Source organism: Chrysochloris asiatica, unplaced genomic scaffold (genome assembly GCF_000296735.1).
Source record: "Chrysochloris asiatica unplaced genomic scaffold, ChrAsi1.0 scaffold00003, whole genome shotgun sequence".
Taxonomy (NCBI): domain Eukaryota; kingdom Metazoa; phylum Chordata; class Mammalia; order Afrosoricida; family Chrysochloridae; genus Chrysochloris; species Chrysochloris asiatica.
The window spans coordinates 6,647,134-6,664,018 of record NW_006408521.1 but is presented as its reverse complement, the minus strand read 5'-3'; the positions used below and the strand labels follow the sequence as shown (position 1 = coordinate 6,664,018).

Here is a 16,885-nt window from a genome sequence, read left to right as displayed (position 1 = left end):
TCCCTGTCTACTCTGTGTGTGGAGGGGGTGGGAATGATTCTTGCTGTAAGGACTTGTTCCCTCTTTTGAGCTACTGCTTCCATAGGTGTAGGAAACTTTTTTTTTTTTTTTTCAAAGAATCATTAGCAGAAAATAAGGACAAGTTTAATACACGTTAGGCAAACAGAGGCATAGCATGATTAAGAACGTGAATAGAAGGCTTCATTGTTTATTATACTGCTATTATCTAGCATCAGGTTAACAAATCAGCAAGTTGCTTCTTGAGTAAGTATTAAAGAACTTACTATAATGTTTATGATTTGTTGATTGCTATCATTTTATGCTTTTATAATTTTAGAAAGAGACATTGATAGGCTATTATTATAGTCCAGGAACAGATCAATTGCCAGTAGCTAAATTAATCAAGAAGTCCTGGTGTGATGCTGCAGGTTAATTCACTAGATTGCAAAGTCACTTTGAACCGCAAGGTCAGCGGTTCAACCTCACCCAATACAGGGTTGCTATGTGTTGGAATCAACTAAATGGCACTTAACACCAACAACAAATAAATCAAGTATTTTCAATTCTATAAAGGAATGATGGATTTTACCTTGCTGTCATGGCAGAACTAACACATTGGTTCAGTGGTGAGGAAACATTTCACCAGACAGTAAGTATCACCCCCCAAACCTAATTGACAGTGTTCACAAAGAAATTCAAACCAACCTTGGGGTCAAGTGCTTATCCTACAGTGCCACACCAGGAGATACTAATTAATGGCAGTCACGCGAAATTTAGCTTAAATGTCTAGAAGGTTTATTTTGCATAATGTGATGGTATTACACAATAAGCAAAAATCATTAGAAATAAAAGATAGTTATTTTGATGAAAATTGAAGATGCTTGGAATCAACTAGTCCAATGGACTAATGGAACATGTGAACACCAGTCTCCACGACCTGAAGACCAGAAAAACTAAATGGTGCTCAACGATCACTACCAACTTCTCTGAACAGGATCACATTAAAAGATTCAGGATAGAACGGTACAATGTGTGGATCAAAAATCAAAATTATTTAAATCAATACATAAATAAATGACCGGCTTACTTGTCAGAAAGAGATTGAATGATCACCATTCAGGTCTGGAAAGAAACACACCCTCTTTCAGCCAAGTATTAAATATGGGGAGCAACTTCCAGTTAAGCAGAAGATAGGTACATAGGTGAACAATTAGTAAGATGTGCTCTCTGATTGAAAATCAAAGGGGTAACATGTACCTAAGGACAAGGGCTAGAATGGATGGGAAGGTAGGTGGGTAGAAGAGAAATAGGAGCCACAGGGAGGAAACAGATAACTGTTGTTTCATGGAAGGAGTTGGGATTATTGAGATGAAGCAAAGTATATTATTTGCTGAATGTAAACCTGATGATCTTGTCTGTAAACCTTCAACCAATTCACAATAATAATTTTTTTAAAAAAAGGTATTTACTCTCATATTGCTATTTTAAAAATAATTTAACTAATTTGTCAATACATACTTACAATTAAAAATACTTCCTTTTCTATTCTCATCAGTTCACGTATTCAACAGAGTAATTTTTTTTTTTTTAACTAGAAACTACGTAATTTAAGACCACTACAGCATGTGGTACTGTGGGATAAAGTACTGGATAAAGCACTGGACTGGAAAGTCGGTTTGAACTGCAAGGTCAGTGATTCAATCGCACTAGGTGCTCCTTGAAAACTCTCTACAGGGTTGCTATGACTCAGAACCAACTTGATGCCACTTAACAACAGCAAATTGAAGTTTATAACATGACTTGTCAAAAATCAAAGTTTTATGTGTGAGAAAATGGTAGCTCTCTACCAACACTATTTCCTCTATATCTGCAGTACTAGTTATACGACTGGACTATAGCTACCCAGTAAGTAACAACATTTCTCAGACCTGATGTAATTAGATGTACATGACAGCCTAAACGTTCATGATGGAATGGGAGCTGAAGTGAAATTTGAGACCTCTGCCTCGCCTGATTAAGGAGGAATCTCTGGATGTAGACTTATTTTCCTTCTCCCTTTCCACTGATTAAAATAGAAACCCCTGAATAATCTTGCAGCATGATGTTGATTATGACAAACATGGGTTCATATTTGACTTCATGGAGAAGAATTATTCAACAGCCTGGTACATTCACCTTGGACACTCATGTGAGCAACCAACATATGTTTTTCCTTTGAACCTGTGAGTTTGGGGAACTTACTTGTGACAGAAACCTAACCTATTCTAAACAAAATGATCATGCAGTAAACAAAATCGTTATAGTACTTATATTTAATGGCCATTCAAATGCAAGAAAAACAACTGAATCTTGGGGTGGGGGTATATATGTGTACCAAGAATTCTAAGATAAATTAATGTTTTCTCTTTAAAACCTCTATTTAATATCTTCCCATTTGTTCATAATTAGCTTTCACTAAAGGATTCTGGTAATACAGGGATTATGAATGGGACTGTGAAACTCAAGGTCAGTAGTTTGAAACTACCAGCTGTTTCACAAGTGAAAGATGAGGCTGTCTGCTCCCATAAAGATTTACAGCCTCAGAAACCCTGTATAGAGTCACTGTGAGTCAGAACCATCTCCAGGGCACATTTCTACCACCACCACCATCTAGCTAATAACACAAGCTTTGTTGCCTTGGGAGTCCTGGTGTGTCACTGTAAGTTAATGTGCCACACTGAAAAGTCTTTTAAACTGCAAGGTCAGTGGTTCAAGCTCACCAGCTGCTGCTCAGAAACTCTATAAAGGGTTGCTATGGGTTGGAACCAACTTACTAAGATATTCAAATATCAATATTAAAATCAAATTCTTGAAATATAAAAAACATACTTCAACCCATAATGCTACCTATCCTAAATTACTGCTTTTCAATTATAATCCATGAGTATCTTTGTTTTATACCTTAGAGGGAATGGGAATTTTGCAAATATTATTTTATATTACCCCAAATTTAACAAATTTAATCAAACAAAGGGGAAAATTTCCAAAAACAGTAAATCGAATGCAAGAAAACTTTCTGACAATAAGGGCTTTATGGAACTGTGTATAGTATCTGGGACTTTTGTACATCTAGCAGAGACAGTTAATGTAGCTGAAGACATGAGACAATGAAGAGATGAAGTCTACAGAAAATGCTGCAAATTTCTCTTTTGTTAAAAAAGAATATCTTCTTTTTTGTTAAAAAAGAGATTGTGTTTGCCTTTATAAAAATAGCAATTGATGTCAACATATTTCCAAAGCTAGTGGTTGAGCAGATTAGAAGAAAAGAAAAAGCCATATACATATATTCTAAGTAGAATTTCAATTATTCTATTATGAATAATACTTAGTAAGCCACAAACTGGGAAATATTTCAGCATACATAAGATTTATTTAGTATAAACAATATTTTATGCAATGAGGGTTTTTTTCTAACCAATAAAATGTGGAACATCATATATTAGTTGAAACAATACTAGCTAATAGATTAATGTGTTGCTCATATAATAGTCAATCAAGGTAATTCTAATTAGGTAGTGTGTGCTGGTGCAATGCTGTGGGTTAATGCACTGGACTACAAAATCAGTTTGAACCACAAGGTTGGTGGTTCAACCTCACCAGAAACTCCTTGAAAACCCTATAAATGGTTGCTAAGAGTCAGAACCAACTCAAAAGTATATAACAACAGAAACAAAAACCTCCAGCCGATGATTGTGTGGCCTAGGCTCTTTCTATATTGTATTTTCACAATTCTCCTTCCATGTCTAGGAGTCTTTCCCACCCAGCCATCTATTAAGGGAAAAGGTTATTTGGTCAGGAAATGGTACAGACCATTTAGTTCCATATTTTATTAGCCAGAACTCAGGAACATGATGATACTTGAATACAAGGGAGGCTAGGTAATGTAGTTTTGCCGTATACCTAAGAGGACAAGGAAATGGCTTAAAGGCAGCAAGACATTATATACTTCCTCAATTATTTGCAAAAGAGTGAAGAAATAATTGAGGAAGATAATCATTATCAGACTCAACTTATGTAATAATTCTTCCTATGGTTTAGGTGACATTTCAACTTACATCAACATTTTTATTCAGTTATTTGTACTTATTAAAAATGTGGTTATCTTCTGTCCATATTTGATTTACTTTTTTATTATCCATATTTTCAGAATAGCTTATAGAAAGCAAAAACAACCATTTCCAGTTTTCATGAACTATTGAATCCATTATGGTGATAATAAAGAGAGTTAGATCGAAGTCTCTTAGTAAACTCTAGGAAGCAATACAAGAACTAAATTGTCTTTATATATAAGAACTACAATTTAACTGGAATAATTGAGGGAGATACTTGCAATTATTAGAAATCATCTTCTGGAGAGCTAAATATTCTTATATTTGTATTCATGTGACTGTTCTTAATTTTAGTACAAGGCAATTGCCTAGCTTTTTGTTCTCTAACTTTATTAATAAAAATATTTAAAGCCATTAGTTCACTTCAGAGAAGGCAGGAAAAAGTCACTACTGACTAAGCAAAACATTTGTGTTCTATGAAAGTGGCATTAATCAAGAACATTTAAAAAGGAAAACTAACTGAGCAATGTCCTGATGCAGCCTATGACCTTGGCCTCAGTGCCACAATATTCCAGCTAAAAGAGTCAGCAAGTAAAGTGATCGTTTTTCTATAAGTAAGGAAATGAGCTCCAAATGAAAACCCAGAGAAATGTGGCTCTGAATTGAGTTTGTTTCAGGGATATTTGTTAGTTACCATATCACTATTTTTCTTCTCCTAGGGCTTCCAAGGAACAACTAGATTTAGGGTAAGGAGTTTGGGAAAACAAATATGGGAAGTTTCTTGGAACAGAACTGTGAGGACTTTTGGATCCACTTTAAATACTAAATATAATTTTTTGTGAGTATCTGATGTGGGTAGGTGAGAAATACATCAAGTGGGTATCTCTCCATCTTGGTTTTTGATAAAACAAAAATTAACACATTCAGGGAAACTCTCCAAAAGCAAGGAATGGTATATCACATGGCTAAGAATTGGAGTAAGTAGCCAAATTGGACAAACGTTTATATGCATAGGAGGCAAGTGAAAATACCATGGATTGGGGCAGGCGTACCTTAGTCCTCAAAGTGATATTTTTGCTCTTTAACACTTCAAAGAGCGAGGTCTGATATACCAGATTTGTCTAATGAAATACTTGTTTGATTTCTTGAATGCTGCTTACATGAGCATTAACTATGGATATGAGCAAAATGATGTATTTAACATGGCAATTTTTTCTCAATTTATCATGGTATTATTTACTGGTCCAGTTGTGAGGATTTTTGTTGTCTTTACACTGAGATGAAATCCATACTGAAGACTTTGATCTTCATCAGTAAGTATTTCAAGTCCTCATCACTTATAGTAAATATATTACAGGCTGTAGTCTTTGATGTTCATAAGCATTTCAAGTCCTCTTTGCTTTCATCTGCATTTTGAAGATTTTTACTGAGTCTTCCTCCAATTCTGATGCCATGTTAATCTTGCTCAGCATACAGATTGTTTGCTCAGCATACAGATTGAATAAGTATGGTGAAAGGACAACACCCTGACACACACCTTTCCTTATTTTCAACCATTCAATATCTCCTTGTTCTTCCTCATGGTCTATGCACAGGTTTCTCTTGAGCACAATGAAGTGTTCTAGAATTCCTATTCTTCAAAATATTATCCATTGTTTGTCATGATACACACATTTGAATGCCTTTGAATAATCAAAAAAGCACAACTATACATCTGTCTCCAACTCTACATTTGGTGTCCTGGTATGGCACTGTGGGTTAAAGCACTGGATCACAACATCGGTGTGAACCACAAGGTTGCTGATTCAAACTCACCAGCTGCTCCTTGGAAACTGTATACAGGGTTGCTATGAGTCAGAACTGACTCAATTTTACTTAGCAACAACAATACTATATCTGTTTGGTATTCTATGCTTTCAGTCACAATATCCCTCATTACACATACTCCTCTGATTCTGTCTTGAATCTCTGACAATGTAATGTTTTAACCATTTTTCAATTACCTTCAGCAAAATTTACTTGCATGTGATATTAATGGTATAGTTTAATCATTACTACATTTTTTTGGTCACCTTTCTTTGGAATTGCCAGTCAGTTGTCTACATTAGCACAGATTAGTAAGGACCACTAGTGCTGCATGTTTGTTGAAACATTTCAATTTGTATATCACCAATTCCTGAGTCTTGTTTTTCAGCAATGTCTTCAGGACAGCAATCACCACTACTTGGTAGAGTGTGGTAAATATTTCCATACATTTCACATATCAGTTTAACGGTGATTGATGGAGACATCGGTATTAATAATTAGACAGATTTATTGCTAACTGAAAAATCATGGTGGCTCTGTAGGACAAGCACTGGTGTTTCAAGTTCACCAATCACTCTGTGAGTGAAAGATGTCACTTTCTGCTCCCATAAAGGTTTACGTCCTCAGAAACTCCATACAGGATCACTATGAGTGAAACCAACTCTATGGCAATTAATAACAACAACAGTGCTAACTGAAAATAAATATTTCATTGATTCATGTTTCTATGCCTTTCAACATTTAATTTCAGAAGAGTTTTAAATCATTATTTCTAGACAAGATTATCTTCCCAGACAACACGTCCTGCAGATCCTACTGGCTACTACAGGTAGTCCAACTTACAACATATTCATTATGATGAACCACACTAACATCTGTATTTCTGTTATAGTTTTTGTATATCTTATAAGTAAAAAATATTTCGTACAATACTAAACTATAGCTGTAAGTTTATATGTAATGTTTCCCACAAAGAAAAACAAAAATTGTATTTATAAAGATACTGATAAAGCCAATAATGAAAACAAAAAAAATAAATAAAATGAAGTAAGAACTGATTTACAGTGAAGAAATTGGATCAGAATCCTATCCTGCACCAGGGATTATCTGTGCTAATCTTTCAGATACAACTAAAGTTGTAAAAATTAATTTTCTCACAAAACATGTATTTATAGTTGTATTTCGTTAACATCCATTGATTGTTCCAAATCATGAGTACTGATTTATGTGGCTACCTCTTTTCTTTATCTTAAATACCAACTTTTCCAAAGAAGTGCCTTTATGTTGTCATTTACATATTAATCTTCTTTCCTTTCCCTCCCCTACTTATTGTGAACTGTCTGTCTGCTTTCATTCTTGACAGCCTGAAATTCAAATACCAAGTTAAAGTTTCTAAAATTTAAAAAAAAATCTCATCGTTAACATCCCCCTCCCTTCTGTACCACTAGCTTAACCTCTGCTTAAACTAAACCTTTTTAAGTAGTTCATAGAATTTATGGAAACAATAAAATCACAACTTCTAGAACATAATAATTTACTCCATTATCTGAAATCTTCATTTCTCTTGAGGCTCAATTAGTTTCATCCTCTAACATCTAATTTGTCTCTAGATCGACAGCACTACTAAAAAAAGCCTGGAACTCAATTTAATCTTTCTTGTATTTGTACTTCTTTATAGACGCTTACTTATACTTCCATAGATGGTGATTCTTTGGTGAGCTCAGTGACTCTGTAGGATAAGCACTAGTCAGTGAACTATAAAGTTGGTGGTTTGAGCCTACCATTCACCTTAGGAGAAAGAGGAGGCTTTGCCTCAAAAACCCTATTCAGGGTCACTACAAGTAAGAAACACCTCAAGGGCACTTGAGTAGCAACTATATATGTGATTCTTTAGTTTGGAAAATCTTTGTATATTGGCTGAAATCTATATTTCCCTTACAGTACAGACTGAAGCAATGTTGATCATGTACAAAAGAGGCTTAATATCTCTTCAACATGCCTCCTCCTCATTGTAAGCTTCTTGCTATTGTTGTATTATGCAATGTTTTGTAATTTTTCTCCATCGACTGCTTTGTTTTAACTCCTAGGATGAAGTCCCTGGGAAGCAGTGAATGGCTCCCTCTAATGCGAATGCTCTTTCCAGACTCCTGATGTGGTGCTGTTGGGTAATGCACTGGATTACAAGGTTGGTTTGAACCATCAGGTTGGTGGTTTCTTGGAAACCGTACACAAGGTCGCTATAAGTTGGAATCAACTTCATGGCACTTAACAATGACAGCAATGCTATTTCCAATTTAAATATATAGCATATTTTGAATATTCTTCAAGTGTTTGCTGTAAAACACTGTCTGATATTTGGATTGGCATACAAATAAAAGTATGTTAATTTTTAACCTATTGTAGACAAAACAATCATGAAAGAAAAGTCAATCATTTTTGCAAAAGAGCATTATAAATTTGTCTTTACTCAGAGAAAAGCATATAATAATAAAATATTTTTAATTAAAAAATTAATCCTTAACCTCCTAATAGTAATTATACATACAACATTTTATATTTATAATTAAAGACAATTATACATGTATGTGGGCTTATACACATAAACACACACATACAGACAAACTGATTAGAAGAAAAATGTCATTGCAATTTACATATAAAAGTTGGAAAATAAATTGTACCCAGTGATAATGAGATGCTAAATGTTTACTTCTCACTGCTGAGTTCATTAATCAGTTCAAATTTAAACCACAAAATATAATCGTGTATTTTTTCAAATCTTGCTTTGATTATTATTAAAGGATACATTATTCATGAAAACATTATAAAACAAGTTGTCTTTTAAACTAAATTATAATATTAACTGTGATTTAGTGAATTATCAGAGTCCTGTTGTGGCACTGTGGGTTACTCTACTGGACTGCAGTGTTGGTTTGAACCATGGAGTTGGCAGTTCAAGCTCATCAGTTGCTTCTTGGAAACCCTATACAGGGTTGCTGTGGGTTGGAACTGACTCCACCATGCTTAACAACCACTACAACAGTGAATTACCCAATGCCTCCTCTAGCCATAGTCTGTAACTTTCATGAAACATTTCTGCCCTGCTGGGTCTTTGTAAGAGAAGGTGGGAGATGGAACTGGTAAGATGACATCATTTAGCTGTGGATATTATAGCAGAGATCACTGCAAAAACTTGAAACTCTAACCTGGGTATAAAAGGAACCACCTCAAAGCAGGAGGGTGGAATCTGGCTACCATCAAAGCAGAGTCAGAAACGGAGCACATCCTTTAGACCCAAAAATTCCTGTACATTTAACCTCCTTGACCCAGAGACAGAAAGCTGTGACCCTAGAGGGGCAGAGAAGCAGCAGCAGAAGAACCAAGACGACAGAGCAGTGGGCTTCCCATTCATCGAGCAAGTAAATCCGAGTGACTTTAGGCAGCAAGCATATTTGTAGAGCCTACTGCCTCCAGGTACTTAATAGGGGACTCATGCAGCCAGAGCTGAGCGCCTTCAGGCAGAGGCATATGGTAGAATGGCGTGTTCTGTGGGCATTTCTCAGCAGCCCTAAAAGAGCTTTGTAACATTGGTTGGACAGAAAGCGGTACGTCTGAGGAGAGGCTGTTCTGACTGAAATAACTGCCTGTGTATTTTCTGGTCTTGACTTGTAACTTGTGAATTTCCCTCATAAACACCCTAACTGTAAGCATGATGTGTGAGTTCTCTGCAGCTACTGCAGTGGATTATCAAATCCAGCTAAGTAGAGAGGGTGTTGGGAAGAATAACTTGTCTCATATTTCTGAAGTCTGGTGTCCTTGTAATGCTTCCAGATTCATGGAAAGTATGGGGTTTTATAAGAGAAAGAATGAAGGGACATTGGAAGTGAAGCTTCTGATTCTTAAATGATTACTTTGCTTATAGTTATCTGCAACAGCTGTAAGGAATGTAAAGAGATGTTATGCTGCAGCTGAGGAGAGAAAAGCTGCTCTGGAGTCACCTTTGACCTGCCTGTGGGCACGACTGAGGAGAAATTGTCCAAACGGGAAGAACTGTGTCTTTGTATTTTCTGATCCTGACTTGTCATCGGTAGACTTCCCTAATAAACCCCATAACTGTAAGGTCGGTGTCTGAGGTCTGTGTGGCCATTGCTACAAATTCTCGAACCCAATAGAGAAGCAGAGAGTGTTGTGCGAGGTATGGCTGCTGTCATCATTTTTTGTATTAACTATAAAATTTTTAAAGGAGCTCTGGTAGCGTAGTGGTTACAAATCATGCTGCGGACCTCAGGGTCAGCAGTTCATAACTACCAGCTGTTCCATGGGAGAAAGATGAGGCTTTCTGCTCCCATAAAGATTTACAGCCTCAGAAACCCTGTACATGGTCGCTATGAGTTGGAACCGACTCCATGGCACATAACAACAACAACATATAATTTTAAAATAAAAACAAAACAGAGAAGAAAGTCAAAGTTCAGCAATAAATTCATATCATGTCAATTTTGAGAAGCAAAAGCAACTTTTATATACTTTTAAAAATGACGGTAACTGATACCTATATTCTTCTTGTGTGAAGCGTGGTATTTCTCCAGGATGTAAGACCAGAATTTTCACGGTGGCACTGCTGGACATCACTGGCTCACCATCATCAAAAGCAACCACCACCAACTTTAAAATAATAATAAGCATGTTAAAGGCACATAGCAAGAGAAAATAGAAGTAGCATTCTCATAGGTCTGTCTTTCTTTGTTGTATTGCAGGAGTCCAGAATAAGGAACAATGATTGTTTCCTCACTGCTGATCAAGTAGGAGACACTACACTAACATGTGTTCTGTATAGTCTCATTTAACTTTCACAGCAATCCTACTGCTGATGCTCATATCAGTTCTGTACAGGGTTTCAGAGGCTGTAAATCTTTATAGAAGTAGACAGCCTCACCTTTCTAGCACAGAGTAGCTGATGGATTCAAACTCCTGACCTTACAGTAAGCAGCACAATGCATAACCCATTACCAGCTTCTTAAAATCCTACTGTTGTTGTTAAGCACTGATGAGTTGGTTCTGATCAATAGGACCCTGTACAGGGTTTCTGAGGAGTGGCTGGTAAACTTGAACCTTGAACCTTTTGGATGAAATCGACTTGGAAGTCCAGCACATTACCCCACAGCGCTATACCAGGACTCCATATATTCATTTGCCAAATGAGAAAATTCAAAAGTACATAATTTACTAACTCTAGGATATAAAACTATCAGTAAATCTGTTTTTTGGTACTTTATCTTTCCAATTATAAACTCTTCTCTCTTTTCACAGTTCTACTGTATCAAGAGTAAAAACATGCACCTCTATAATTATCAAGACACTTACTTAAAAAGTTTTCATATCAGTCACATCAATAGCAAATTGCTAATTTACTTGCTTATAGAATTAAATTACTTTTTCCAGTGAATTAATTTCCCGAAGGATTATAAGGCAGAAGTATTTCATCATGAAGGATATAATATAGAAATAGTCCTTGTTTAAAAGCAAGAATGTACAATCTCTTAAAAAATTAAAAATACATAAAATAAAGTTTAAACTGTATATCAGAAATTGTTCAAATGATATAAACTAGACAAAAGCTCAAGTTCATAATTTTAAGATGTTATATTGTATATGATAGATAATATATTATTGAAATGGTTTTTAAAGTTCATTTTCTTTGGTAACTTCAATATTATACCAATTCGAAACCTAATGTCAATTTTTAAGAAATGTCAAGTATTTCCAAAATGGTATTTTTCTTTGGGATGCATATAAAATTAGAAGCTGTAAGTTACTAATCTGTATAAGTTCAATGTAGGTCTGGAAGACCATAACCAAGATCCATGCTGGAAATCTCAATCTGACTTTGAGCAATAATTCAAAACAGTAAAAAAAACACATCAGACCTAGTGCTAATAGATAGCCACACAGTTAACTGATACAGCTATTTCCCAGCATAGCATCAGAAGCCTTATTTACTATAGACAACAGGTATTCTAACTAGTCGTATAAAACGGAAACACTCAAAACAGTTAATAAACAGATTACTTAATTTATGATAGTGGAGTCCTGATGTGACACTGCAGGATAATCATTGGACTGCATGGTGAGTTTGAACCCCAAAGTTGCTGGTTCAAATTCACCAGCTGCTCTTCGAATACCCTAGACAGGGTAGCAATGAGTTGGAACTGACTCCAAAGCACTTAACAACAACAATTTATGATACCAGATTATGACTTTCAATATTCTTGACATGGATTTTCAACTATATTAAAAAACATGTAAAAGAGAAAAGCAGTAAGTTTATTTCTATGGATTATTAGAGTATGATACAATGAAAATCTAACAGATATATACTTTCCTTGGCAGGTATGTAAAAATTAAAATCAATGATAAGAGCCAGGATTGCGTGCTACTAGAAAAACAAGCACTCTTCTGAAAGACTGAAAGTGCATCGTGGAAGTTTCCATTTCAAATTTTGAAGAATATTAATATTTTAAGAATACATAACCTAGATGCAGTAATTCTGCATTTAGATACTTAATGGAAAAAAATGGACAAGCTAGCAAAGACAATCATACAAGATATTTCATGACAGTAGATTTATTATTATAAAAGTTAGAAACAGCCTAATTGTTCAACAACAGTTAATTACTTTATAAAATTAAAATAAGAATTTAGGGTATTTTCATATACTAGATCATAATGTATCCATTAAAATAAGAACATCAATAGTGCTTGTTGGCATGGACAGCAATATATTACTAAATTAGTAAGGTTGTTATTGTTATTAAGTGCCATTCTGACTCACTGCCACCCTGTACAGAGTTTCCAAGGAGTGGCTTTTGGGTTTGAACTGCCACAATTATGGCTCAAGCTGACCTTGCAGTCAAGTGCATTATCCTGCAGCACCACATGTCTAATAAGATTATGTAAGTTTCAACCACATATTTGTATGCGTGCATTTGAATGGTACATTATCATAACACAGAAATATTTTAAAGGAAATTTTAATTATCACCAAGATGTGAGTTATCAAGTGATTTTAAAGAATTTTTACTTAACTATTTTTTTTTAGTTTTCTATAGATTTTATATGTATATTACAATTAAAAAATGTAAAGGAGAAAATAGAAAAGACACATGATCATGCATTAAACCAACCTCTTAATGCAAAGTTAAATAATGAAAGAACAGGAATGATGACATACTGACCTTAAAAATTGTAGTAGGTTCTTCATTAAGATTGACTCGAGTTATTACCAGTCCAGAATCTTCTTCTACATCAAAAATACTGGCAGGATAAGGAAACTGGACATCATCTACTCTATACCTCACACGGCTTGCAGGTAATCCCTAAAATGAAATTATGCATTATTAAATTTTATTCAAAAATGAAAATAAAGGTGTTAAACTATGAAATTGACTTGTAAAATATAAGGTCCTTTAACAGTGAAAAAAATCACTGTGGTCCTTTAACAGTGAAAAAAATCACTGTGCATGATTTCCCACTTGCAGACTGCAGAACCTCACTGCTCTAGGACAACTCAATCTGAATCAATCAGTGTCTTTATTGTAAAGTATATGAACATGATCTGTGTAAGAAGATAAAGGAAGATTCACTTGGATATATTCTACTTCCACTTCTCCTTCGTTTTATGAATCATACTTTCTTCTAATACCCAGTGTCTCCTTACTACTTTATTTTCTTAAAAATCATAAGTGTTTTTGATACTTATTTGAGCTCTGTCTGTAGCACTCAGAGACTAATAAAATATGGAGGATGGTGGCAAAGTATTAAAAAATGAGCTTTAAAGGGAAGGAAATTAAAATTGTGTACTATCTTGTTGTTGTTATGTGCCCTGGAATCATAACGATGCTGAACAGGGTTGCTGAAGTTGTAAATCTTTACGGGAGCAGAAAGCCTCATCTTTCTCCTGCGGAACAGCTGGTAGTTTCGAACTGCTGACCTTGTGGTTCGCAGCCCGATTCATAAACACTACGCTACCAGAGTAGTGGTAGTCAAATAATGTTAGCTAACATTTGCTTAATACTTACTATGTATCAGAAACCATATTAAAAATGATAATTTTTTATTCTTACATCCATTTTATAGCTAATGAACTTGAGGCTTACAGAGAGTTAAATAATGCTGAATTGTTCCAGGCACAGACAAGGGTATATTGAAATACAATAATAATAATAATAATAATGCATTTTTGAAGAAAAAATACTTTATAATTTTTTCTAAAAAAATCAAATGGTTTAAGGGTTTTTATTATCTGTGTTCTGGAAGCATATGAGCCAGGCCTTTATTCCTAAACTGTTTTAATGTGGAAGCTCTGCGGAAACGTGAAGAATAACAAATAACATAGCCACATACCTCTACTGACAGAGGACTGATGGCTAGAATTAAGGTACATTAGCTAGAAATCAAACCCAAGGTTTCCATACAGAGGGTAAGAATTCTTCCATGGAGCCACCACTCCATTCATTCAGTGCTTAAAGCCTTTTGTTCTCTTAACCTTGTCTTGTTGATGTTGTTATTAAGTGCCATTGAGTTGGTTCTGACTCATGTTGTTGTTGTTAGGTGCCATCAAATCGGTACTGACTCATAGCAACGCTATGAACAACAGATGAAACAATGTCCAGTCCTGGGCCAACCAGGCATTCATTGCAACACCTGAGCTCATCGCTGTGCCCCTGTATAGGGTTTCCAAGGCACAGGTGGTGAGCTTGAACCACCAACCTTGCCATTCAAACTGATCTCACAGTCCAACACATTAGCCCACATTGCCATACCATGACTCCAAACTTATCTTAGAAGTAAGTAAGAGACTTTGACTTGAAACCCAAACAGAACATCGATATTAAGGAAAGAAAAGCAATATTTTTTATAAAATGATTTTTAAATCTTCTTTATTATATAATAAATTAATTTCCTATAGCATTTACAAATTGTGATTAAATCATACTAATACATCAATCAAAAAGATAAAATGAAACAAAATCCTGTTGCCATTGAATTGATACCTACTCATGGTGACCCTGTAGGAGAGTGTAGACCTGCCCCACATGGTTTCTAAAGCTATCCATCTTTACCCAAGCTGTCACAATATTCTCTCATGAAGTGGTTAGTGGGTACGAATCACTGACCTTTAGGTTAGCAGCCAAATATTTAACCCCTGTGCCACCAGAACTTAATACATAAACACAGTCTAAGAAATTTGTTTTCTAAAAGTTTCTATTAAACTGAAACTATATTGCGGTTTACAACTGGCAAGTAAATGATTTCACTGATCAATGAAATTCATTAGTCACTGCTTATGTCCAGAGAAACTGTGGAACACCATTAGTTATCTTCCTGTTTACAGAAACTACCAGTAATAAATCATAGTATTCAGATTCATTTTTAAACCATTTCAGCAAAACAAAAGACCTTTATTTTTCTAGGAATCCCTAGGTAGCATTTAAAGGCTGCTAATTAGAAAGACTGTCCTTATATGTAACACGTGGTAAAACCCCATCTCATTCTATTCTACAAAGCAATGAAGCATAGTTATTCTTTTCTTCAGCTTATTATATGTTTTCATAGTTGAGAAGTGTATTGTTCATCACTTGTTTTTTGTACCACTTTTGTTGTTAATTGCTGCTGAGTAAGTTCCAACTCACAGTGACCCTGTATAGGGTTTCCAAGGAGTAGCTGGTGATTTTGAACAGCTGACCTTTAGGTTAGTAGTCCAGTGCTTACAGAGCCACACCTGGACCACACTTAGGCATTCTTATCTAGTATTCAGGTTATCTATATAACGTTCCCTTCTGCCTTTTGAACTTAATCATAGTTGATTTAGAATTATAATCAAACTCTGGAATCAAATGAATAAAACAAATCATCTGATAGTTTTATTTTCCCATCAAGGAAAACAAATGCTTTAGAAATCAACCCAATGAATACATTTAATTTCATTCTTTAGTTCTGTTAGCTTAATTACATTGCTCTTTATTGATGCAGATACTTTCATCTCATGAGGTAAAATATATTTTGTCATTCCAAGAAAAATCAACTTTCAGAAAGACAATATAAAAGTGTCTTGGATTCAACACAATTAATAGAAAGTTAGTAAGAAATCCTATCAAACATATGCAGTGCCATATAAGGAAGGAGGAATTATTTAAATTTTATTTTATTTTATTTGTGTAACCATCAGAAAGAGATTTTATGAAAGGGAAATTTTCAGAAAGAATTAACCAAGACACAGACATCAATTAAATACAAAACATGATGAAGATTCTCTTCTCAGCATGAGTGGTTGCTTAGGAAAAGTTTCCTTTCATTCTGCCACTTAGAGACTTCTGAAGGGTTAACTATAATTAATTCTTTCTTTAAAAATTTATGAAAACTGAGGATATGTGAGAAGTCTCCTAGAGCAGTTTTATTCAAACCTTCTCATTTACCATGACAGTTATTTCTATAAAATGAGCCAACCCTATCTATTAAAGCAGGAGTTTATTCAAATAATGTTTTCAAAAGATTCATGAAGTGCTGATACAGCATTCTGTTTAAGGTCAAGTTCCATTCACCAAAAGATTATTTGATATTTTTTCCAGAGTTTTCAAATAAGTGACATGTTTTCCATTAAAAGGATACTATTTCTTAAAATGTTCAAAATGAAACCAGGATACTAATGAACACTTTTTAATGCCAGTAATTATGAAAAAAATGTTGATTTAATATCACATATGACAATTGAGGGACTCCTGGTGTGGTACTGTGGGATCACCACTGGACTATAAAGCACAGGTCAGCAGTTCAAACCCACCAGTTTGCTCCCAGGAAATCCAATACAGGGTCACTTAGAACTGACTTGAAAGTACTTAGCAATAAACATCAACAACATGACAAATGAAATTAATTACAATTCTAATAAATCCCAAAAGATATTTTATTAAACATATTAAGCTTTAATTTAT

At 34.8% G+C, this 16,885-nt stretch overlaps 1 protein-coding gene across 3 annotated transcripts in view; it reads right to left on the bottom strand.

Annotated features, from left to right (window-relative positions):
• The window catches only part of PCDH15 (protocadherin-related 15), a 1,066,306-nt gene that overhangs the window by 215,012 nt on the left and 834,409 nt on the right, over positions 1-16,885 (bottom strand). For all 3 annotated transcript variants that reach the window (XM_006831105.1, XM_006831106.1, XM_006831104.1), the window contains 2 exons: positions 13,130-13,270; positions 10,447-10,559 (listed from right to left, as the gene is read on the bottom strand). In XM_006831105.1, the coding sequence (XP_006831168.1) occupies positions 10,447-10,559; positions 13,130-13,270 (254 nt within the window). The remainder of the gene's footprint in view (positions 1-10,446; positions 10,560-13,129; positions 13,271-16,885) is intronic.